This window comes from Dysidea avara, chromosome 13 (genome assembly GCF_963678975.1).
Source record: "Dysidea avara chromosome 13, odDysAvar1.4, whole genome shotgun sequence".
Classification (NCBI taxonomy): Eukaryota; Metazoa; Porifera; class Demospongiae; order Dictyoceratida; family Dysideidae; genus Dysidea; species Dysidea avara.
This window is the reverse complement of record NC_089284.1, coordinates 17,094,089-17,119,980: the sequence shown is the minus strand read 5'-3', so window position 1 is coordinate 17,119,980 and position 25,892 is coordinate 17,094,089. Positions and strand designations below refer to the sequence as shown.

At 39.9% G+C, this 25,892-nt stretch overlaps 1 protein-coding gene across 1 annotated transcript in view; it reads left to right on the top strand.

The window, feature by feature from the left end:
* Window positions 1-127: 127 nt before the first annotated feature.
* Window positions 128-25,892, top strand: part of LOC136243087 (multifunctional protein CAD-like) — a 34,876-nt gene continuing 9,111 nt past the window's right edge. Inside the window, exons 1-38 of the mRNA XM_066034601.1 lie at window positions 128-299; window positions 1,518-1,700; window positions 1,745-1,831; window positions 1,881-1,939; window positions 2,200-2,283; window positions 2,936-3,083; window positions 3,134-3,308; window positions 3,365-3,652; window positions 4,260-4,410; window positions 4,514-4,645; window positions 6,030-6,263; window positions 6,577-6,798; window positions 7,152-7,340; window positions 7,401-7,541; window positions 7,797-7,889; window positions 9,340-9,477; window positions 10,018-10,188; window positions 10,257-10,339; window positions 10,391-10,637; window positions 10,974-11,072; window positions 11,127-11,228; window positions 11,291-11,413; window positions 11,781-11,963; window positions 12,036-12,254; window positions 12,511-12,678; window positions 12,733-12,915; window positions 13,232-13,336; window positions 13,471-13,710; window positions 13,864-14,024; window positions 14,068-14,173; window positions 14,653-14,817; window positions 14,869-15,000; window positions 15,263-15,464; window positions 16,007-16,125; window positions 16,217-16,432; window positions 17,028-17,178; window positions 17,430-17,581; window positions 17,632-17,694. Of these exons, the coding sequence (XP_065890673.1) occupies window positions 164-299; window positions 1,518-1,700; window positions 1,745-1,831; window positions 1,881-1,939; window positions 2,200-2,283; window positions 2,936-3,083; window positions 3,134-3,308; window positions 3,365-3,652; window positions 4,260-4,410; window positions 4,514-4,645; window positions 6,030-6,263; window positions 6,577-6,798; window positions 7,152-7,340; window positions 7,401-7,541; window positions 7,797-7,889; window positions 9,340-9,477; window positions 10,018-10,188; window positions 10,257-10,339; window positions 10,391-10,637; window positions 10,974-11,072; window positions 11,127-11,228; window positions 11,291-11,413; window positions 11,781-11,963; window positions 12,036-12,254; window positions 12,511-12,678; window positions 12,733-12,915; window positions 13,232-13,336; window positions 13,471-13,710; window positions 13,864-14,024; window positions 14,068-14,173; window positions 14,653-14,817; window positions 14,869-15,000; window positions 15,263-15,464; window positions 16,007-16,125; window positions 16,217-16,432; window positions 17,028-17,178; window positions 17,430-17,581; window positions 17,632-17,694 (5,850 nt within the window). The 5' untranslated portion in view covers window positions 128-163. The remainder of the gene's footprint in view (window positions 300-1,517; window positions 1,701-1,744; window positions 1,832-1,880; window positions 1,940-2,199; window positions 2,284-2,935; window positions 3,084-3,133; window positions 3,309-3,364; window positions 3,653-4,259; window positions 4,411-4,513; window positions 4,646-6,029; window positions 6,264-6,576; window positions 6,799-7,151; window positions 7,341-7,400; window positions 7,542-7,796; window positions 7,890-9,339; window positions 9,478-10,017; window positions 10,189-10,256; window positions 10,340-10,390; window positions 10,638-10,973; window positions 11,073-11,126; window positions 11,229-11,290; window positions 11,414-11,780; window positions 11,964-12,035; window positions 12,255-12,510; window positions 12,679-12,732; window positions 12,916-13,231; window positions 13,337-13,470; window positions 13,711-13,863; window positions 14,025-14,067; window positions 14,174-14,652; window positions 14,818-14,868; window positions 15,001-15,262; window positions 15,465-16,006; window positions 16,126-16,216; window positions 16,433-17,027; window positions 17,179-17,429; window positions 17,582-17,631; window positions 17,695-25,892) is intronic.

The window sequence follows — 25,892 nt, the reverse complement described above, 5'->3', positions numbered from 1 at the left end:
CCCAGTGTTTTTGATGTTTTAAAATATTCCTTAGCATGCTCAGGGTAAATAATCACGTGACAAGGTCCGCACCATATGGCCTGCGCTAATGTAACGTAATTTGAATGTATGTTCACGTGAGAATAGGAGGGTTTGATTGCTATTTTCGCGGCAACTGTGATCAATGACGGAGTTGTCCCCGAGTTGGGAAGTGGTGAGCATGAAAAACGCTACAAAAACAGCCTCACTAATATTAGAAGATGGTTCGGTGTTCGAGGGGTACTTTTTCGGAGCGAAGAGAAGTTCACCTGGAGAAGTAGGTGAGTTTTCACGTGGCGAGAGCACGTGAGGGAATTTTTAATGATATTTTCTGTAACCCTTGCACATGTTAATGCACTCCAGTGTTTGTAGTGAAAATGGTGGTAAAATAATGGGATATTCGCGTGCTGCGTAGCTTGTAAACGGTGTTTGTTATGTACAAATTTCAGCTGTTATTTGTTTGCCAAACAAATTTGATTTGTAACTTGTGACATCAGAAGGTTATTGCTGGCACATCCATCCCATTGTGGTATGCCAGTTTGCCTTGTATTCACAATCAGCACTTGACATAGTGGCAGTTTTGATGCCCTTAACACCTACAACACATGCTGTGACATAAGACAGTTGCACAAATTATTACATTGGGTATGCAAATGTATAGCAAAAACCAATGTATAAGCTCAATTCTACCGCCATATTAATCAATATAGTGTTACATTCGCCTACTCAAGGTATTACTATGCTAGGGTTGGTTTCTGATATTGCAATTTAAAAAATCACTTTTTGCTGGCACGTTCACAAAGCCAGGTGCCTATTTACCTTTTCCAGAGAGCTTACCACCTGACACAATATGAGTAAAGAAAGCAGTTTAGCCTCTAGTGTGTTAGTACCTGCTAATAGTTGATTATCATTACCACACTACTTTTGGCTGTTAGTCACTCTACAACAGCAAGACAATAAAATGCACAAATTTTCTGGTGCTTGCCTGTACAAATACTACACGTTTGTCACACATTTCACACCTGTGACATCATGTGCAGTTGCTCTCTATATGGGGATTTTGTAGCAAGTGGCTCATTAATTGTAGAGGCTGTGAGAAAATTCATCCTGAATCTTATTTGCCATTTTTTATCTGCATTCAACAGGCCAGGTTTTAAAAGTTTTGGACTGCAGACTTTCAACAGCATTTTCACATATCCCTGCTATCTAAAGGTTATTTTTATGTTTTTGGTGACTTACAAAAAAGGTAACCTGGTCATTGAAGACTAGTCACCTTCCCATGTTGTTTGCAAACAGATATTTATGGACCAGATACAGTGGTTAACTGTTACACAATACTTGTAAGTCACAAAGCTTAGAATTTATCCATGGATGGTAGGTTTATATGAGCGCATATATAGTGTGGTTGTAATTTGTATTATGACATCCATACTTTCAAAAGTCCCTTTTCAAATATCATATGTAGCTAATGATGTAAAAAACTGATGACATCATTACAGTGTTCCAGACTGGTATGGTTGGCTACCCAGAGTCCCTCACCGACCCATCATACAAGAGCCAGCTGTTAGTACTGACTTATCCCCTCATTGGTAACTATGGGATACCGGCATGGATTGAGGACAAGTTTGGAATACCGTCTACGTTTGAGTCGTCAAAGATACATGTGGCAGGCCTTGTGATTGGTATGAATGGTTGTCAAAGAGATGGTGAAGGCATAAACTTATAGGTGACTACACGGAGGAATACAGTCACTGGGAAGCAGTCAAGTCACTGTCGTCATGGTTACAGGAGCACAATGTTCCCGGGATATACGGTAGGACATGTTAGTGTGTCGTAATTGTTGAAGTGGTGTGCATTATTAGGGGTGGACACCCGACAGTTGACCAAGAAGATCAGAGAGAATGGAACAATGTTGGGGAAGGTATATCTGCACATTGATAAAGACTTTGTTATTTTCCCACTATTACAGTAGTCTTGTATATAGTCTAGCTCTGTACTGTTAGCATCATTTTATCATGCCAAGTAAAAAGCTTGGAAATTAAGTCAGATATACAGCACAGCATTTGCGAAGTAATTTGTACATGAAAATTATCTCAACATATTGTTTGGTGCCTTTTTTCCTGGGAGAAGCTTAAGGCTGTATCATGTGGCCTCTGTTGACAGAATCTGTCTTCCAATTAGATAATAATCGAAGGAGACAGAGAGGATTCTGTGTCCTTGGAGGACCCCAACAAGCGCCACTTGGTGGCTGAAGTGTCTATTAATGTGAGTGTGTGCTACAATATGTGTCACTATTGGAAATGTCTCTGCTGCGTGTGTGTGTGTGCGTGTGTGTGTGTGTGTGTGTGTGTGTGTAATTGTGTGTTTTTGTGAGGCAGCATAGCCAAGTGGCTAGAGCATCAGCCTAGTAATCGAAAGGTTCCAGGTTTGATTCCCGGTTATGCCAATTTGGTGTTGTTGTTGTTTCCTTGAGTAAGAAACTTTACTCACATTGCTCCAGTCTACCCAGCTGTCTAAATGGTGGCCTGGTGTCATCTGGGGAAGCAGCCCTCCTAGCTGTAACATCAATGGGTACCTGGTGTTTACTGGGGAAGCAAATTCCCAACTGTCCTTGTCTCACTTAGCGGTATTGGGGTCATTGTGGTTCCGTGATACCTGGACAGTCCTGCGGGTTACTAGCCCTGCCCCAAGAGAATTTGCCTGCGCAAGGCTCAAGCACCTGAGTGGTGCACAGGCATCCCAGCGCTGGTTCGCTGGGCGGCAATAGCTGTGTTCACATGGCTGCTGTAGGCTTTGCATTTGCTTTGCTTTGTAATTGTGTACGCTGGTTGCCTTGCTAGTGGCTTTCCTATTTGTCTCTTCTCTGTCAGTGTTAACTTTCGCTGTGTATCATGACATACTATTCTACTGTTTCTAGGAGTCAAGAGTGTACAATAAAGATGGCAGTCCACGGATCATGGCTGTCGATTGTGGCATCAAGAATAATCAGATACGTTGCCTAGTACAGCGTGGTTGTCATGTTACCGTGGTACCGTGGAACTATGACTTCAACAAAGACATCAAAGGTAGGAATCACATGACTCCCACATGGCTATCACATGGTACTTTCCCACAGATTTTGATGGACTATTTCTCAGCAATGGTCCAGGGGACCCTACCTATTGTGTGGACACTATATCGTTTATTTCTAAATATGTCAACCAGGAAAAAGCAAACAAACCCTTATTTGGAATATGTTTGGGTCACCAGTTACTATCTTTAGCCATTGGAATTACGACCTTTAAAATGAGGTGAGAGAATTTTGGCTAGTTTTGATTGTTTCTATGGTGATGTTTGTTACATGTAGCTATGGTAACCGCGGACACAATCAACCATGTTTACACGGCCCCTCACAACGATGCTTCATAACAACACAGAACCATGGCTTTGCTGTTGACACCAACTCCCTGCCATCTGATTGGTCGGTTTTGTTCACCAATGCAAATGATCACACCAATGAGGGAATAGTCCACAAGACAAAGCCATACTTCAGTGTTCAGTTTCACCCTGAGGCTATGGGTGGTCCCAGGGACCTGGAGGGACTATTTGATGTGTTCATTAACACTTGTAACCAGCACAAGAGCAACACTGAAAAGTACAAGTCATTTGTGATGTGTACATATATGCTTACCATGAGGGATTTCTTCATTTCCTTGATTTTGAACTTACCATAATGGCTTTGTTTCCATACATTCAAAAATTTTATTTTCATATCATTTACACACTGAACAAAAAATTTTATGTGACTGTTCTATTAGAGTATCTCGATCTTATGCAGCACTGGTACTAGCTGTAGTGTAAAAGGATTGTCAGCCATGTTCCTTGATACTGATTTGATCTGACTTAGTTGAAAGTTAGTAGAGGAAGTAACTAAGGCACATGGTTGTATAAGCCTAACTAATTGTGTGAAAAGTTTTGCAACGAAAAACAATGAATGATGGTAGTTACTTTAGTTAGTGCACTAAGTACCATGTCTAGTAGCGTAATTTTATAGCCAGTAGAAGCCAAGCTATACATTATGGAGCTGATGCAGATACATCTATTAAGAGTAAATTGTGCAAGTTGGTTAAAGTCATGACATTAATTTTGAGTTGCTGTGTAGCACTTGTACACCCCCAGCCACCTTGAAAATTCCAAAGCAGTTTTAAAAAAGAATCCAGTGTTTATGCAGTAACATTTCCCTCTCTCCTCTCTACATGCAGGCCACTGATAGCTGATCGGCTAACCCACTACCTCAGTGATGGGAAGCTGCATGCAAAAAGCCCCACCCACACTCCACGTAAGGTTCTTGTGTTGGGATCAGGTGGGTTGTCCATTGGACAAGCTGGAGAGTTTGACTACTCTGGATCTCAGGTGATCAACCACATTGTGTTACTATATTTAGAGCACTGAGCAAGCATATATTATGCATATGTATCATATATTGCTTGTGTTATCTCCTTGATCTCTGCTGCAGGCGATCAAGGCACTGAAGGAGGAGCAGATCAGTACTGTCTTGATCAACCCGAACATCGCCACCATTCAGACGAGCAAGGGACTAGCTGACAAGGTCTACTTCCTTCCCATCACTGCCCACTATGTGACCGAGGTGAGCATGCTGTGGTGTAACTCTGGACACGTGACAGCTATTGAGCTAATGTATGCACATATCAAGCTGAGCTCTCAAAAACATTTAGTAATAACTCGAAGGATGGAATTACACAAGTTCTTGAAATTTGGCTCATTTGTAGTACTGCTTGACCCACTAAAATCTTTTCAGATAACAATATTTATGACCAAGCAAAATTTCATAATATATTTCCTATAGGAAGGCATATAAGTGCACCATCTGTTACAACCTTTTCCCAAACTTGTAATGGAGCCAAACCACATGCTTGCTCTTGACATCTTTACTATCACCATCGATCATCTGGTTGGCTCAAATTTCTGTTCACTACACTGTTGAAGATTGAATTCCATCCTTTGTGGATCCAAACTATTGCCAAAATGAGTGGAATATATAATGAGAATTTTTTTATTACTTTGAAGTAACAAGTTTAGGGAAATTAAAAAGTTTTACATTTGAGTAGAGATCATAAAAAATAAAAAGCAATGAAATCAAGGAGACCATCTAGACTGCAGCTATACTAGTGAACATTTGATTCATACTTCAGTTATATACGGCATGCCTATATGTGACCGGGCCTGCGAAAACAGGGCATGTGGGCACAAACTACACCCCAACACTCTACTGGTCATATCTCATTACTGGAAAAGTATATTTCCATTCTGTAACTTGCATCATTATGCCAATGAAATGCTTACTAAGTGCTGAAAATTGCAACACCATAGCATAATGGTACAAAACGTTATGAGTGATGAAAGTGTGAAAAAGTAGACAAAAATCATGTGCCCACATGCCCTATTATCGCAGGCCCGGTCACATATTAGGAATACTATAGGCATGCCAATAAGTAGGCTGAAGTAGGGATTAAATGTTCACTAGCTGCAGGTATATGTAGATGACCTCCCTTGTTTCATTGCTGCTTCAGTGAAAAGGCACATCTTGGACGTTGAACAGTGAAAAAATCAAGGCTGTATCCTTATAATTATTAGTCAAGCTATGCTTGGCTTGAGACGGCAGTTAGTCAGTTAGCAGAAAATTCAGTATAATATTTTCTGTTTAACTTGATGGAAGGGTTTGGGTCACTCTGAAGACAATCATGGGCTTGGTTACTGCCAGAAAAGACTGTTGTGAAGGAAATGGTTGTTGGGTGATATTTTTGGGCAAGAAAGTCCAAACCTTCCACAATCCCTACTATACAGTACAGTAATTCTACACAAGTACAAGAAAGATCATAGATTTTAATTTTAAACAGCCAGCATATATAGCTGAAATGATATAAAGTTCTGTTATTTCTAGCAAGGTAATTATAATTCATAATTATGCTATTGTTTGAATATCTCATGTTTACCTTGTCTTCTGTTACTAGGTTATAAAACATGAGCGTCCGGATGGGTTATTGTTATCATTTGGAGGACAGACAGCACTTAATTGTGGCGTAGAGTTGAGCAAATCTGGAGTCCTCTCCACCTATGGTGTGCAAGTATTGGGAACATCGGTGGATTCCATCGTTGCTACTGAAGACCGGAAAGTGTTTGCTGACCGGCTGGCTGAGATCAATGAACCAGTAGCCCCCAGCAAACCTGCTTACTCTGTGGATGAGGTAAGTTTATTTGATTATGTGCTTGTACCCAGGAGCCCATAAGCTCCTGTACAGACATGGTTGGCTATAGTATACATTCAAAATTTAAAGCACCAATGTATAAGGATAGTAATGTATATAGATAGTAATGTATATAGATAGTAATGTATATAGATAGTAATGTATATAGATAGTAATGTATATAGATAGTAATGTATATAGATAGTAATGTATATAGATAGTAATGTACAAGCATGCATGGTTACCACTCTGTACTAAAAATAGCTCCAACAGGTATCCTTTATCATGAATGAAGATTGTTTTAATTTTTTAGGCTATTGCAGCTGCTGAGTTTCTAGGATACCCGGTGTTGGTCCGGTCAGCCTTTGCTCTTGGTGGCCTGGGCTCTGGTTTTGCTGTAAATAAGGAGGAACTGTTGTCATTGGTGCAAACTGCTTTGAATTACACCAATCAGGTGTTGATTGACAAGTCACTGAAGGGATATAAAGAGGTTGAGTACGAGGTGGTGAGGGACATGTATGACAACTGTATCACGGTGAGTTGGTGTGGCTAGCTAGCGTAAACTGTCAGTGATTGTGTTATTGTTTATACATACACTTGTATATCTTAGCAGAGAAAATTTTATTTGTCTACAGAGTTGTGATGACTATACTACCCTATGTCCCTAATACATTGTATAAACTGTTGTCTGTCACTTTTTTATAATTTGTAGGGAGTTTCTAAGTGGTTTCACAGGTTTGAGTGTGTGTGCATGCGTATGTGTGTGCATGTGTATGTGTATGTGTGTGCATGTGTGTGTCACACCTGTGACCAACCTCCTATAATACGAATTCCATAGTATGTGATCTGCTTATGTGGTATGACATCATGTGACATCACTGTTGCTAGGTGTGTAACATGGAGAATATCAACCCCCTAGGGGTACATACTGGGGAGTCAATTGTTGTCGCTCCTTCGCAAACACTGACCAACTCTGATTACAACCGATTGCGTAGTGTGGCCATCAAGACCATCCGCCATCTTGGAGTTGTTGGGGAGTGTAACATCCAGTATGCCCTCGACCCTGACTCTGACCAGGTGACCCCCCTCCTCTTGTGTGTACACATGTTCAACGACATCACTCTTATGCCTTAACAGTATTGCATCATCGAGGTCAATGCCAGACTGTCAAGGAGTTCAGCTCTTGCATCTAAAGCAACTGGTTACCCACTGGCATATGTGGCTGCTAAACTAGCCTTGGGGTTTTCCCTGCCGCAACTAAAGAACACAATCACACAAGTAAGTACATCTGTTGAAACGACTCTAGTGTGACGATAGGTTGCTGGCTCCTAATTCTCTATTATTAAGAGGCTCCACTGTATGTGGTAAGGAACAAACTCTAAGGACACAATAAAAGCACCTTCATAATAAGGACAATATTTTAGTCCAATCCATACATTTTTCATTTTTACCTCTGAAGAGGATAATTTTATATTGCAGCAAAAATTTTTAGTCTTATACTTTCTGCTATAATTTACTGTACTATTTTTACAGGCGACCACAGCATGCTTTGAGCCCAGTTTGGATTATATCGTAGTGAAGGTTCCCAGATGGGACATGTCCAAGTTCTCTAAAGTCAGCACAAAGGTTAGTCCATGTGTGGTATGAGAGCAGCCATGGGGCCAAGTACATGAGTACTTGTAGTTACAGTAGTACAGTAGATTTGTACTTGCTTATGCACATGTACTATTGTACTTTATTGCTGAGGACAGCTAGTTTATTGGGGTGGGCATTAGTGCTCTGCAGTAATACCGTTTATCATAACCGATTATCATACCGTGACAGCCTTTGATAACCGATATATCGAAATACCGGTATATTGATGAGCACTGGTATAGGATTGTTTTTAACCCAGCCTTTGGTGTTTAATTATCCAATTTGTTGATGGTCTAGCAGACATGCCCTAAACAAAAACTTGAGGTTGTCCCATTACAACACATGCTTACTTGTACTGAACTATATATTTTTTTGGTTTTTGGGATGATACCGCTTCATACTAGGCCCAAGAAATGATGACAATAACAAGCTAACTATATACCGATATACCGCTTTTCCTGTTACTAATACCGTGTATTCAAATTTCAATACTGCTGAGCTCTAGTGGGCATTATACCAATTTTTAGTTGTGTAATATTTTTTGAAACCATATTACCGACATACCAAGAATACCAGAAATTACTGGTTTTCAAATTATTTATTCGGTATTACAGCAGAACTTAATTTATTATTGTTAGCAACAGTGGAGCAAAGGGCGTAGCATGGGACTACTAGTAAGGTAGTAATGGGAGACCAGTCAAATATGAGAGTGCTGTTTGTTGGCTCTCTCTAAAAAGTTTGTTGGCTAACACCTCCAATTTGTTTTCCACTTGAAGAGTAAGCACTGCGTAGTCTACAATGAGGCTATTGATGCAATGGAGGCTTATACATATTTAGTAGGTATTTAGTAACACCGCAATATTATAATTAAAATACCGTGGCATGATATTGATTAGGGCTGGCAGATTATATTGATTGTGGGATTAATCGTGATTGTCTCTGAACATCATGACGTTGATATGTAAACAATTGTGATGTTGTGACATCACATACAAATGTGTGGAAGAATTAACATGGTCCAGAAAACAAGCCTACACTAAGAGTACACTTTTGAGACAGTTCATTGGTACAAATAAATCTAAGAGTACACTTTTGAGACAGTTCATTGGTACAAATAAATCTTGCTACATAATTAAAAAGCTGACCTGTTAGAAACCACTGAATTTCTAGAACAGTTGTACACAATTTCACCATGTATTAAATATTAAATAAATAATTTATACAAATTTGGCCACGTACGATGCTGTTTATGGATGTGAGTTATAACATCATGAGTTATCACTATTGTAATATGTTACATCCTACAATCATGAAAGTAGCAAAATGTCACAATTGCTCAGCCCTAATATTGATCAATACTACCCACCCCTACAGCAGTTTAATCAAATAGATGTACTTGCTTGTTGCTAGCGGTGATATAGGTCACACTTGTCATACACAGATTGGTAGCTCTATGAAGAGTGTTGGTGAGGTGATGGCAGTTGGGCGTCGGTTTGAGGAGGCATTACAGAAGGCACTGCGGATGGCACATACGTCTGTGATAGGACTTGAAACAGGTTGGAAGGAATCACTGGAAGAGGTGAGCAGCTGTCACATGACTATTTTGGGGATGATGCCCCTAGCATATGTGTCCCTAGTTCTACATGATTTCAGTTATCCTAGTTATTGCACACCACCCTTGACACTATTACATTACAGTAAATCCAAACACCTGAAGATTTATTTTAGAGCCCAACTCTGACCAATTACTCTAATAGAACACACTCTAGTGGCAAAATACTCTAATAGAACAGTCATTTTGGTGTTTAGATATTTGAGGTGCTCAGACAACACTATGTCTCTTGTTTACTTTATATATACAGTAGGACCTCCATTATCCGAACACCTGTGTGCCAGCTGAATCACTAAAGTGTTCATATAAGTGAATTTGTTTAGATAACTGAAGCCCATTGATTTATATACAGAGCTCTGTTAACCTATTCTAATAGAACATACACCTGTTGATAAAATACCCTAATAGAACAGTCTCCACTACTGTTCGGATAATCGAGGTCCTACTGCAGTTGGATAGAATATATACCAATAGCCATGTGTGTGAATATTTTTCTTTCTCTTGTAGGAGTTGTATAGTCCAACTGACAAGCACATCTTTGCAGTAGCTGCTGCTCTCTACTCTGCCAGTTATGATGTGGACCAGTTGTATGAGATGACTAAGATTGATCGATGGTTTCTCTATAAGATCAGGAATATTGTGAATGCTACACTAAAGCTAGAGACGTACAGGGATAAGGTGTGTTGTGTGTGTGTCTGTGTGTCTGTGTCTGCTGTGTGGTGTAAACTATTTCTCACTCGCCACAGACCGCAGAGATTACTAGGGATCTGCTCTTGTTAGCCAAACAATATGGATTTGCTGACAAGCAAATAGCCAGACTTGTTAACAGGTAAACTAACCAATGGGATGATATGCTCTCATCAACATGGTGTTTCCATAGCAATGAACTAGCCATCCGGTCACTAAGAAAGTCATTCAACTTGTTGCCATGGGTGAAACAGATTGATACCGTAGCAGCAGAATACCCCGCCCACACTAATTACCTCTACCTCACTTATAATGCTTCTTCAGATGATCTCTCATACCCTGGGGGTGCAGTCATGGTCTTGGGGTCGGGTGTGTACTGTATTGGCAGCAGTGTGGAATTTGACTGGTGTGCAGTTGGCTGTATCAGGGAGCTGCGTAAGGTCTGTGATACTATAAAGGCAGTTAACATATGGGATTGAGGGATCAAAGGATGTTAGTAGTTCTGTTGTCTTGAATGCTGATTTTGTCTGCAGAGAGCAAGTTCAGCAGTCTTTTCCATGGAATTTTATTTGCAATGTCTACTTTTTGCAATGGTCCTTTTTAATAAAATTGTACGTTGTCATTTTCTTACCTGCATGGCTATATAACCTTTTAATTGTTAATGCAGTAAATGTTCTGTAGAATTCCTTTGTTTTGAAATGTGATGATTCTTAGTCATATTCTAGACTGTAAGAGTATTCATTCCTTTTGCTCAACACTGTTGTATTGCCTCATAGCTGGGTCGTGGTACTATCATGCTCAATTGTAACCCGGAGACTGTCAGTACTGATTATGATGAGTGTGACCGACTATACTTTGATGAGATATCCTTTGAGGTGATTGGTTCAATTTTTGGTTGTCATGGTTATACCAATAGCGATGTCACATAGGTTGTCATGGATATCTATGAGAGGGAAAAACCTGATGGGATTATCCTCAGTATGGGTGGACAATTACCAAACAACATAGCCATTCCATTAGAGAGACAGCAGGTACTCTAATTAATGCATACATGGGAACCTTTTAGTTGATTTTAAATTATTTTTTATACAAGGTGCACATCTTGGGGACTTCCCCTGACATGATAGACAATGCTGAGAATCGTTTCAAGTTCTCTCGTCTTCTGGATACCATCAGTATCCAGCAGCCAAAGTGGAAGGAACTCGTGGAATTGGAGGTAAGCAACAACCTGGTAGTGATATAGTCAGAGGAGTTGAGTACCATTAATATATCATAAACTGTTTCTATTGATGATACTCCAAACAAAGCTATACAATTAAGGTACAGTGTAGTATTTTCAAGTAGCGTCTAAAACCCTTCTGTGATATAGTAGTAACCATTGGACTGTTATTTGTAGGAGCTTGTTTTAGGTGTTTATTTTGGAAACAATATAGGTGGTTATTGTGGTAACCACTTAACTCTTTTTAGTAACATCAAGTTCTTGTTTTAAGATCCTCTTACCCCTTATTTAGTGACTGTCGAGCTGTTATTCTAGTGAGTTCTAAAAATGGCACCACCATTTTACCCACACTTTTACCTTTTAGAGTGCTAAGGAGTTCTGTGAACAAGTTGGCTATCCTTGTCTTGTCCGTCCGTCCTATGTGCTCAGTGGGGCAGCCATGAATGTTGCTTATAATGACAGTGATCTGGAGGCTTTCCTTGGCAGTGCAGTAGCTATGTCTAAGGAGTATCCAGTTGTCATCTCTAAATTCATCCAAGAAGCTAAGGTGAGTCAAGCTTTTGATTGGCTAGACTGGTAAAGAATGGAATTTGATTGGTTGTAATATGTGTCACTACAGGAATTGGATGTTGATGCGGTAGCCAGTGATGGAACAATAATTGTGATGGCCATCAGTGAACACATTGAGAATGCTGGTGTGCACAGTGGTGATGCCTCGCTAGTCTTGCCTGCTCAAGACATCAACCCTGAAACAAGAAGGAAGATTGTTAACATTGCTGAGAAAGTTACCATGGCATTGCATGTGTCAGGACCCTTTAACCTGCAACTAATTGCCAAGGTACATGTGTATATAATTATAGAGAGTTTTCAAGTTAACTTTTGGCTTGTCTTTAATGCATGTACAAGATTCAGTTCCAAAGTGCTATTAGTGCATGTACATATGTGACTTCATAAAGTTGGTGTTTATTCCCGTGCATTTAACAAGCCATTTGTATGCCGCCACAATGACTTGTTCTCTACAAAAGGGATTTATTGTATTGTATAAATATTATTACTTTTATTTCATACTGCATTCCGTTACTCCATTCTTGTAGGATAATGATTTGAAGGTGATAGAGTGTAATTTGAGAGTTTCCCGCTCTTTTCCGTTTGTCTCCAAGACACTGATGGTGGATTTTATTGCCATAGCAACTAGAGTAATGTTAGGACAACAAGAAGAGCCAATCAGAGATGTTGAGGATGTACCCCATGTTGGCGTAAAGGTTTGGGTGATTCCCCTTATTGTTGATCACCATGGTGACTGATGTCTTTACCAGGTTCCTCTGTTCTCTTTCTCCCGATTGGCTGGAGCTGATGTCAAGCTCGGTGTTGAGATGGCATCAACAGGAGAAGTGGCTTGTTTCGGAGAGGATCGTTATGAGGCATACCTGAAAGCACTTCTCAGTACAGGGTTCAGTCTGCCCAGTAAGACCATTCTGTTATCCATTGGAAAAGCTAAGGTATAATAACAGGATAGGGTTTATGGTAATGTAGCCTACTAACGTGTGAACAGTCCAGAAATTTCAGTAAGAGTTATCTTTATTTTAAAGTGACTATTAGAGTTGTTAATAATTGGCCTGACTGCTTTATTAGAGCATCTTCATCTTTTTCACCCAAACTGGATATCCTTGTTAAGGGGAGTTGAGCACTGACAACATATCCCCAGGCTCTCTGCTATACGAGCCCCTACCTACTTCCCTCACTCCTCAGATAGCCACTTTTGGTAGCCACATGATGTACATGTATTACCATTGGTCTTGGTTATTGATGTTATAGGCCAAGCAGGAGATGTTAGATTCAGTGAAGTTACTGGAAAAGATGGGATTCCAGCTGTTTGCCAGTTTGGGAACTGCTGATTTCTACTCTGATAGTGGAGTGAAGGTCAGTGTCTGTTAGTATGTCTGTCCCTCTGTATACATGTCCTGTTTACCTGTTTATCTACTAGTTTTATCTGTCCCCGTTTTTGTGGTCATATTAGCTGCTCAATGGTTCCCCTACATGTGTTTTTGCTGCAGGTAACTGCTGTTGATTGGCTGTTTGATGATTCAGCTTCAAGCAGTGACCTAGGCAACCGACCATCTAGTAACATAGTGGACTATTTGTGTAACCGCAAGATTGATCTGGTTATCAACCTTCCATTAAGAGCCCACCAGTTGTCGTCTAGTAACACACATGGTTACCAGATCAGACAGTTGTGTGTGGAACATCGTATCCCCTTAGTTACTGACGTGAAGTGTGCCAAAATGTTGTGCAAGGTAAGTGTAGTAATATACTAGAATATCCTGTATTATTGGTGGATGTTAGTATACTATAGTAGGGAAATTTATTGGAGGAGCTAACTTTTAATTGTTGGTGTATTATAGAGTATGATTGCTGTTGGTACTTACTGTGTACTGTGTTGTTGCTAGGCAATGATGTACATGTACAAGAATGGTAACCATGGGATGTTACCGGTGGTGAAGACACACGTAGACTGTCACACGTCACACTCAGTGATACGGTTGCCGGGGCTGATCGATGTTCATGTCCATGTCAGGGAACCAGGTGCCACTCACAAGGAAGATTTCAGGTTTGTGGTGTTACAAACACATTTAACCAAATACTTGGTTTAGGTCTTGTACATCTGCGGCACTGGCTGGAGGGATCACTATGATTGGTGCAATGCCAAATACAAACCCACCAATCACAAATGAAGAACACCTCAGAATAGCTCAGAAGGTACATGCTCAAAATTTTAGCAGGGAAAATTTTGATCAATGGTCAGGAAAAATGAAAGTTGGTTTGGTGTTAGACAGTTAAACGTTTTGACCTAGAAATTTTGCAAAGGACTATAGTAAGAGTAAAACAACTGAATGTGTTACATGCTGTAGCAGGTATTCATGTGAGGGAGGTCGGACGTCAGCAAAATCACCGCTGCTAGTAAAATTTAGAGTTGAGGTGTATGCTCTATTAGAACAGAGTTTTATATAAATGTATGGGCTTCGGTTATCCAAAAAATTCACTTATCTGAACACTTTTACCATTGCCACAATCCACTGGGGTTTGGATAACTGCTACTAGTCTTTCTATATAACAGCTTTCCAGTGAACTTGCAAAAGCAGTTTGTTAGCTTTGTTAAATTTCCCTCAATGGAAATGTTCACTGTAGTGTAACACACCTCTACAGCAATGTGGGCATTTATTGGAATTACCTCACAGTGTGCAATGGATGGAGCCTACTGTGATTATGGACTGTTTGTCGGAGCTGCTGTGGACAATGCCCAGTTGCTACCAAATCTCTCCAAGCAAGCATTAGCTCTGAAGATGTACTTGAATGAGACATTTACTTCACTGAGGTTGGACAACATGGAAACATGGATGGAGGTGGGTGTGGCTAGATCTGGGGCATGTCATTGTGTGGGTGTGTCACTGTAGCACTTCAAGCATTGGTCATCTTCCCGACTGATCTGTTGCCATGCTGAGGGTCGTACCACAGCTGCTATGCTCTTGCTAAGCCAGTTGTACAACAGACCAGTACATATCTGCCATGTGGCTAGGAAGGAAGAGGTAGGTGGGTGTGGCTTCAGTGGGTGGAGCTAATGGGACTAGTAAACTAGGTGATTATTTTTATCATTCTATAAGCATTGTTGCTCTGTCCTGCTCTATTCTGTTTGTCTTTGGCCCAACATTTCCTGACATCTTTATTATATAGGTGGCTGTATTTGTAGTGGCTAAATACACAAAACAAAATAATTATGCTTTGAATTGTGGAAAAGTGTTAGGCTGTTATAGAATTGTCTTGTATACTCACTCGTCATTACATCTTCAGATACTGTTGATCAGGGAAGCTAAGATAAAGGGACTACAAGTGACGTGTGAAGCTTGTCCTCACCACCTCTTCCTCTGTCGTGATGACCCAGTGGGTGAGGGGCTGGGGTGGAGCGAGGTACGACCAAAGCTGTGCTCCCGTGAAGACCAGAATGCCCTCTGGGAGAACTTGGACTACATTGACTGTTTTGCCACTGATCATGGTAAGTGTGCTCAGGTTCAATATGTAACAGGGCCTGTAAAGACAGGGTGTGTGGGCACAAACTGTACTCCATCACACATATCTCTGAACTGGAATAGAACGTTTTGCATTCTATAACTTGTATTATAAAGTCAATTAAATGTTTAATAAGGGTTGAAATTATACGGCTATAGCATGATGGATGGCGTAAAATGTTGCAGGTCATGAAAGTTGGAAAAAAAACTTTTGTGCCTGTTCACAGTTACCCCCTTTGGCAGCTCTTTAGCCTATGTTTAATTTCTCCAGGAAAAAACTTTAAAATCCATGTGTTTACCAGTTAGCGAATGTTCAATTAGAGTAATTTGTGCAAATGTACTTCTAAAACTTCGGTTGACTATTCCTTTGGCTATAAAATAATGGAACTCAAAAAATGCATGAAGATGTGCAGATCTAGTCACATACTGTTACAGTAGTTTAACAGGTACGATAATAGGGACCAAAACCATTATAAGAATTCTTTAGTGTATAGCACTCCATTCCTTACTGGTGTGTTGTTTCTTACAGCACCGCACACAGTTGAAGAGAAAGGATTGGGAGAGAAGGCTCCTCCAGGATTCCCTGGGCTGGAGACAATGTTGCCGCTTCTGCTGACAGCTGTACATGATGGCAGGCTGACCATTGAGGTACCCTGCTTGCTGAAAATGAATAATTAGTTGAATGCTTACAGAATAGTGTAATGCTATCTCTGTTGTATTTGTACTTCACCTCTTGCAGGATATCAAGTTGCGTCTCTATGACAACCCAATGAGAATATTTGGACTTGCTGCACAGCCAGACACTTACATTGATATTGACTTAGACGAGAGTTGGTTGATACCAGCCGCCATGCCTTTCAGCAAGGCTGGCTGGACGCCATTCGCTGGTATGAGGGTAGTAGGACAGGTGAAGAGAGTTGTGTTACGAGGAGAAGTGGCTTATGTGGATGGACAGGTATGTAGAGATAGGGCTCTGTGGTATTACCAAAAACCTTTATTTGGTATATTTAAAAAATATAATACTCAGTATTACTAAATATAGGTATTATCCTTGAATGAATACTATACAACAATTGAATGGCATGTAGTGAGTAACAAGGCAAAGAACATTTGCACTTAGCTACAGTTTATTTTGATTCCACAACATCTAATTCCTTGTATTTTACTATTAACCACTACAGTTTATTCGGTGTTTTCGATATTTTGGTATCATTATGGTATAGTGGCTTTCTTAGTGCCTCAGTATGACTACATATTGGTATATTGAAGAGTCCTATGTAGAGAATTATGTTGTAAGGGTCTCATTATTATACCACTTAGAATTATATTCTTTTGTTCTTTGTACCAATCGACTTCCCCAATTATTACACATTTGATGTGGGGAGGATGATTTGTATGAAGTGAAAGATTTCATAACAAATTAAACTGTGCACTGAACCTCAAAAACAATTGTGTTGTTGAAATGTACCTTGAACCTTCAACTGAACAACCAGTGAATGCTTCACTACTACTGGAAAATGTTACCTTGTTTTGTACTATTCCATGCATAGGTGCTGGTCCCAGCTGGTTTTGGCAAGGATGTTAGGGCCTTCCCTACACCACCTACCACGCCTCCTGTACGATCCAAACATGTTTCCGTTCCAGAAGGTAGTAAGGTAGCTCCACTGCCTACCAGGTCTCGTCACAACTCAGAACGATCAGGTGACCCAGTGGTGGGGGGGTATCATGTAGGCACACATGATTGGTGACCACAGTCAACTGGCCATTTGACCTAGAGCCTTAACCTATAATATTTCACAACAAAATTAGTATTGATTGTGGGTCTCATCCTTGACCATTGACAAGTTTGTGGCCTTGACATTTGAGTTTGACTGTGGTTACAGATTGACCTCAAGCACCTGTGTGTCACTCTCTTGTTTGTAATATGTCCTTATTTGATGTGTCCTGTTTAGAGCCTCGTTTGCTGAGCCCCACCCCCAGTGGTGGAGCCAGTCACACATACGGGTCAAGACATGGCTCTGCTTCACCCTTACAGCCACAACAACTTGTGGCCAAACAGATTATAGGACATGTCCTCACTACTACACAGTTCAATAAGGAACAGGTAATGATGAGATCATGTGATCCTTCGTCATGTGATCTATCTCCATACAGCTGTATAAACTGCTCAACATGGCTCACTCAATGAGACATAATCATGATGGAAATCTGTTAAAGGTATGGTCCTCAGTCGTGCAGTCAAACTGCTGTCTCTGCACTTTGTTTTCAAAATGTTAGCAAGTGAGGTCTGGTAAAGTTCCATGGAAGGCTGCTATTCACATATCAACATGTTTGGTGTAGTTTTCAGCATGTTTTCATAGGATCAGTGAAGCAGCCAATGGCAAAAGAGAACATCTAGCCAATGGTTGTTGAGTAACGTCACAATATCCACATTATACAGCCTACCTAATGATCACACTCAGTGCTCTTGATAAGAATTCTTAAGTGCCAGGACAAAATGTCCTGACAAAACCAAACTTGTCCGGACATACTTACACTTTGTATGGGCACAGGTGGCCTATTACACTATAGCCTAAATATTTCAAGGTTGAGCAATGTTGCTAAAAATAGAAATTTCACGAATTTGCAAACACTCCCAAGATGTATTAGACTATATGGAGGTCTAAATATTTCAAGGCTTAAATTTTTGCTGATAACCCCCAAAACCGCAAAATCAGCAAAAAAAATTCCCCTTCGAAATATTTAGACTATATGGTACATTTCTTGTAGTAGGCATATTCTCTGATGTAAGGTACTTTGGCTTTTGTTGTGCTGAGGATAGCATTCTTGAGACACTATTAAAGTGATTTTGTGAGGTTTCTGTACAGCAGAGGGTTGGTTGTACATTTGTAGTCACTCCCTTGGGTGGCTTGAATGTTTAATCTCCTAGCAACCAAGGGACAGCTATTATTGGTAAAGTAAACAGTCAACCAAATATGCACACACTGGGCTTTGAGCTGTTTTGATAGGACATTATGTCCTTCCAAATACAATTATGGTCAGACATTGGCTAATTTGTCTGGAAATTGTCCATTGTCTGACTTATTGGGAGCACTGACACTTTTTGACTGTATAAACACTACCCGGTTGTTATATTAGGAGTCTTGCTCAATAGTTAAGGCTCTGAACATAATGATGGGTTGGGAATGTTAATATGTTCACATTCTCAGAATGGCTGGCAACCACTCTGTGATCTGAGCCATTCAGGTCGGCTTGGGTCATATCAATGTGATATTCTGTTGGCTAAGTAGAGAGTACAGTAACGCAACACATTTTGTATGAGAAGGTGCTCTTGTTACAGTATGTTGTTATTTGTATAATTCTACATTTGGATACGTTGAAGCCCATCATTCAGTCAGTAGCCCATTTTGTCAGTGAATTTAAATCATCTTGAAGTATTTGATGGTCGTGTGGTATTATAATAGCTTTGTAAAGAAGGATATCATCTGCAAACACTTTACGTTGATATAAATTAAGAAAAGAACTGGTCCAAGAAAAGATCTTGGGGAATGCCAGTTGTCACATTGCAAAAAGATAATTTAGAACCTTCTATAACTTGCTGCGTGCAACCACGAAGAAAAGAATTCAAACCAGTATAATACATTCCCTCTTATTCACAATTCGTTAGTTTTTAGAAGATACTTTTAGTATTGTAGCATTAATGACTTGTATCTATTTGTTTAGCAATATCGTTGATGGTGATAAATAGTTGTGACTTACAAGAATGCTTAGACCTACAAATCTGAACTGTCTATGTCAGAAAGCATATTTTGATCTTCTAAATGTTCATTATTTGACTTGCTATAAAGTGTTCCATTGATTTGCATATTACTAATGTTAATGAGATGGGGCGATAGTTCAGACTAACAGGCATGTTTCTGTTGAGATGGTACAGTTCCAGCTTCTAGCAATTGTTTTAATGTGTAGAGGAAATTTCAGCTGGTGTTGTCCTTGTGTATAAAGTCTGATCCTGATGGATCATGCATGGTTGGTTAGAATGTTGTAAACTCCTTGTTAAGTGATTTTAAATGTTCGTAGAGATGGATGTAATGAAGGACCTTTGTCAGGGATGGTACTGTTGTCATCAGTTGTGAATACGGATTTGAAATGATTGTTTAAAATGGAATTGGGTTTGTTGAAGTATGGCCATTTAGGGAGTTTATTAATGTACTAATGTCATCATCTTAGTTTCGAGTCTTTAGGTAGTGCCAAAGAGACCTTTTGTTGTTGATGGTATAAGATTTGTCACATAAAATATGTGCTGGAGTTTAAGGTTTACCTCTTTCTGTAGTGATATTCTGACCAATCAGTGTCGCGGTAATAATGTCTGGCTTGATTATAAACTCTTTGCTTCTTTTGAATTAGCTGTTCTAATGTGTTGGAGATGAGTTCTAGTACTCAATATTTTGTAGGTCTTTAATGATTTGCTGAAGATTCTGCATGAAAAGGTTCATTTATTTTCCAAACTTTGAGATGACAACCAATTTAATTCAAAGTAGGTATGAGAGAGACTAGATTTTTTCTCTGATTGTCCCAGTCTGCCAATTTGTAAAGGTAGATTGTTAGGGGAGGTTTCTTTGTCATACGATTAGGAGTTTGGATGGTTGCTAATACTGCATCATCCTGGAACTGGATAACAAGATAGTACAGAGTCGGGATGAGTAGTAAACAATAAGTCTAATGTATTTTGGGTAGAGTGACTAACTGTGACATCTGGGTATCCTGTGCTAGTGTAATAGAGTACCATGCTCCAAATCAACACCAGGGCAGTTAAATTGCTACTAAGGATGATATGGGCATGAGGATATTTCTGCTTTATGGAAACTAGAGAAGATTGCAAGTCCTCAAGAACTATGTCAGTTGAATGAGGAGAACAATAAAAGGATCCAACAACAACGTCACTGTTGTTACCGACATTTTAGATATGTCCAGATAATTTCAATAGGTGAATTGGTATCTATTTTTAAGAAGGAATTGTGTTCTTAACACTGCTGCCATAGCTATTTCTATATTTTCTGTATGTGCAGAAATTGTTAGAAAATATTTCAGAGCTTAAAATAGTTTCGTCAAGGTGTGATTCAGTCCCATTAAATAAGAAAACCTCCAACAGGGTTTGTTAATTAGTAATGCTGCAAAAGTTGACAATAGATAATGTCAGATCACTTACTCTTAATGTGTTAGGGTTTGTACAAGCAGGGAGTCAAGAGACGAGTCCGTGCTTGTGGTAGGAGTGTTGGCAACTGAATTTGATGATTATTATGATCTTGCATTTATTTCCATCTGAACTTACTTTACAGTGGAGCTTAGTTGGAATCATTCCTGATGCTGATGTACCTTTGCTCTGTACCTTGGTCAATCAGAAATCTCTCTTTGAGTAGTAATTGTTCTTGTTGACGTTCATGTAGAGTCATATCAAGTTTAGTGTATACAGGACCTTCTAACTTGCTCTTAGAACTCAGAATGTTGAGTGCCATGTTGGAATGGAGGAGTTTGATGAGTAATGGTTAATTTTTGTGGTCAGGTTGGCATTGTCAGCCTTGTTCTGACATTTTCCAGACAATGACTTTTACATGGTTTCTTGTCTTCAAGAATGTTGGAAAAGTGATTAGGTGTAGATTTTCATGCTGTGCAAAGATAGCCACTGAGTTTAAAGAAATGTTGGGTGAAGTGTTGCCAAAATAACATCTGGGTAGACTCTAACTTTGGTGTCAGTTTGTTCCCTTGCCAGGTTGGTGTGCGTAGCCATCTTGGGGAGCCTGGAGAAGACTGGTATACATTTACTGGCATTTGGTGAGAGAGGAATTCTGGGGGGTAGGAAGCTTCCTCCTTTAGCATTAGCCAATTTTCTAGGCAGAAGCTGGTAAAGCATTTGCAACTTGTTGATGGTGGGGTTGAGGTCTAAGGTGTTTGCAGAATCATCATCCATTTCCAGTTCCGGAACCCACTGGATTGCACACTTCGTCATAATTGGCTGTTCATCGGGCTCGTGGTCTGCCCATGGGATCAGTGAGGGGGAAAAGCAATGTGAAGGATGAGACACTGGCCTTTACTTTGTGCTATCATTCTGGAGGGTCTGATATCTGCTGGGTGGAGCTTTGCTGAGGTGCCCATTTAGCTCAAAATGTTGTGCATTATATCTCTAGGAACTATCATTGCTGAAGTGGTGTGTTTATGCTTGTGCAGCAGCAGTGGCTGTCAGAACTGCTTGATGATGTTGATCCCACTTTGCTGAAGCAAGAAAGAAAGGCCATTAAGTATGATGATGAGATGGGCTGTATACTCCAGATATTGTGACATCACTCAACAGCCATTGGCTAGATGATATTGTAATGATTGTGACCAAGGAGAAGGATTCAAAGGGATTCACGTTAGCACACTGTTAACTCTATCCACACAAAAACAGCCAAGCTGTGAAAAATGGTGCGGCCTTAAAAATCCTGGGTGAAAAAAGTTGTGAAATCAAAGGTGGCAGCCAAGAAATGGCTGCAATGATGTTAATGCTAATAAATTTTAACAATGCACACAGCCATTATTAAAAAATTTTAGCATTAACATCATTGCAGCCATTTCTTGGCCACCACCTTTGATTTCACAACTTTTTTCACCCAGGCTTTTTAAGGCCGCACCATTTTTTCACAGCTTGGCTGTTTTTGTGTGGATTTCACTTCTTTTTGTACTTTAAGGCCCCAAAACCAGCCTATGGCTGACTTTGAGGTTTGTTTTTACTCACATTTCTTCTTTCCTATGTAGATACAATGATGATTATTGAAGACAGACTTATAAATGTATTTCATTGCATGATTTAATTCAATATTTGATAATATTATTGTAATACTCTAATAGAGTGCACATTTTTTTGAGGACTTCTAATAGAACATACAGAGAATGTTCTAGAACAATCTAGTACTTCTATTGGTAGATCTATGAAATTACAAATGTTTGATTATAAGCAGATTTCAACTAGAAATTTCATTTATAAAGCAGAAATTAAGTGAGGTGATCAGCCAAGGTAGCAGTGGTTCAGTGGTTAAGGATGCAGGTGTTAGGTATGGAGGTCCCTGGTTCGAATGGTAAGTTTTTTTTAGACATTTTTGCACACCTTTTTTACCCCGTGGTGACTGCTCTATTAGAGTATCTCGACCCCATGATTTTACACTTGCTTAGTTTTTCCTTAATAACTTTGTCGCTGTAACTCTATTGCTACTCAAACTATCAAAAGGCACTGCTACGATGATCAGCCTATCTACATACCAATTTTCAAGTTATTTCTATACTTGGTTTACTCTGTAGCCGTGACAGAATTTGATCTTTTTTTACGTGAATAAATGCTCATAACTCCCTGAATATTACTCAGATTCACAACAAACTTGGTACGTGAATCCACCATTACACACTCTTCATTTGTGCTAAAGATCGAGGCAATCGAGTTACACGTTTGCATTTTATAGCATTTTTTTGTAAAGTGTGCGAAAAGAAATCAAAGCCCCCGTAGCCCTCCCCGTACAGCATAAGAAGAAAAAAACGAAGAAATTAAAACGAAATTTTGAACGTCCATATCTCGCAAATGGCTGTTACAAATTTCATCAAATTTGCTGTGTGGCGTACCCTACTTGGGGGACAGCTATAATGCAAAAATGGTGTGTTTTGGAAAAGGGGCCATGGAGCTATGCATGCATGAAAAAGCTGTTTTCTTTCTTCCTGTAAATATACTCACGGTGTGGTCGCCGGCTTTCTTGGCCACACGACACACTACCGTGTGTCTTGATATTCACTTATTATCAAGACTATCACACATGCAACTACTTACAAAAATAAATCACACACTCATCTCCCACACACACACATACTCATCACACGTATCTCGGTGTTACACGATTTCATCTGGGATATTGGCGTCATGGCACGTCAGGAGTATCCTGTGTTGTAATTATTTTTGTACGGTCATTAGTATGTGGATACCTCATGAATGACTCAGTACTGGTTGTAGGTTTGTCATCTTCTGGGGACTGTCAGTCATTTGTTGTAAATGGTCAATGTGCCTTTTCCAAGTTGACCTCCAGACACATGATAAAGGACCAGTTTGCTCTATGATAGTTCCAGGAACCCATTTGTCACCAGCACGTAGATTGCAGACCATCACTCGTCCCACAAACAGTTCTCTCTTGTGAGCATGGCTGTCATGTTGGAACTTCTGTTGTGCTTGTTTCAAAGCAACATTTCTGTTAATATCTGGACGTAAAAAGTCAAACCTGGTTCTCACCTCTCTCTTAAGAAACAGTGTACATGGAGTAACATTAGTTGTGGAATGAGGTGTAATTCTATAGGTTAAGAGAAAATTCATTAAACATTGATTGAAAGGTGAATCACTCTTACCGCTGGCTTGCATGGATTTCTTGAATGTCTGAGCAAAATGTTCCAACTGCCCCATTAGAGGAAGGACGATACGGGGCACAACGGATGTGCTTGACACCATTAGATTTCAGAAAAGATTGAAACTCATTTGCTGCAAACTGGTCCGTTGTCGGATACAAGCTGTTCTGGTAAATCATACCAAGAAAACAAATGATGTAATTCAGTGGTAGTTGCTGAAGTGGTGGTTGATTTCATTTCAATGACTTCAGGCCATTTGGAATGCAAGTCCACTACAATGAAAAACACACGTTGTTGAAAGGGACCAGCAAAATCGAAATGGATTCTTTGTCACGGTTTGGATGGCCAGTTCCAAGGATGGAGCGGTGCCACTGGTGGGGAATTTCTAACAGATTCGCAGTGTGTACAAGATTTCATCAGTGACTCAATGTCATTGTCTAACTTTGGCCACAAAACATAGCTTCGAGCAATGGCCTTGGTACGAGCTATTCCAAAATGGACTTCATGTAACTCTTGTAACGCTTTCTCTTGTAACTTACAGGGTACAATCACTCTTGTTCCCCACATGATGCAATCATCTTCTAAAGTCAACTCATGTCGTCTGTGCCAGAAAGGTTTCAGAGGTTCTGTGATCTGTGCTGGCCAACCTTGCTCGGTATCAGTGGCGTTGGCAAGGGGAGGCATTTGCCCCCCCGTCACAAAGTGATGTTTTTTTTAAACTTCCGTCACAAGCTTTCCAGTAACTGACACGCATCGAGTGCACACAACATTCAACTCGTTTGTGAATGGTGATAATAATACGATGATTTCTTGCGCGTTACAAACAATTAATAAAACGATGCGCTAAAAAAAGGTATGCCCGAATCCCCAGGGGTTCCCCCGTATAGACAGTAGGCCTTCACCGAACGAAAATATTTTACACAATTCTATATTTAGTCTATACTACTCACGTGATAGTGCATTTTTCGAATTTAAAGACAGATGACCCGCTTGAAGTGACTTCGCAAGAGTTGCAACTCAGAAGTGACAAGTGATATGCAATGATGCTACAAACCTGCGAGGTGATAAAGTGTTAAATGAACCAACTTTATTTTCCCGAGTTAATCACACTGGATCTTCGTACACTGGTACAGTGTTGTGGCATGCCAGTTTAATTTTTTTCACTTTGTTAGTCAGTCAGTCAGATGATCCGTCACAAGCTTACAAATTCTGCTAACAGGAAAGGTATAGAGTTGGAATTTCGTTCCAATACATGGCGTTTGAATTTCGCCGGCTGAAGTGAGTGAGTGAGCTCGTCATACTATGCCAATGTGCTAGGACTGCAGCACAGACTGTGGCTGACGTAAGTAACTGTGACACATTGTATTTGTACTAAAATATTCACAATATAGTTCTACTGGATTGTGGGCGAATTTGTTGGAGTACAGTTGTGGCACGTGAGATGATGCTCGACGAAAATATTTCCATTGATAAGTGATAACTGGTAGCAACCAGTAATAAAGTAGTTATGTAGCTAATTACATAAGCTGTAATAATACAACACTGTATGTGGGCTACCCCATCGTTGGGTCATTAGCCTTTTGTACAATTATGAACAATGTCGAGTATTTTGTGGGGGATGCCCCCCCACCACTGTCTGGCTAACTATGCCCCTGCTCGGTATATATCAACACTTTACTCAATATTGCATCCTGTCTGGTTGCTTGTTTGAGCTGTCCAGAGGTTATCGGAAGAACTTCAATTTGTTGGATATTAAACAAGTCAGGTTCAGATTTAGTATTGCCTTTCTTGAGAGAAAGGTGAGACAACCCATCTGCATTCCCATGAGCCTTAGTTGGTCGGAACTGTATAGTGCAACTGTGAGCAGATAACAACAAAGCCCATCTTTGCAGATGTGCAGCAGCAAGTGTTGGAATACCTTTCTTACTGTTAAAAATAGTTGCAAGAGGTTGATGATCAGTAACAAGTGTAAATGTTCTCCCATACAAATATTAGTGAAACTTTTG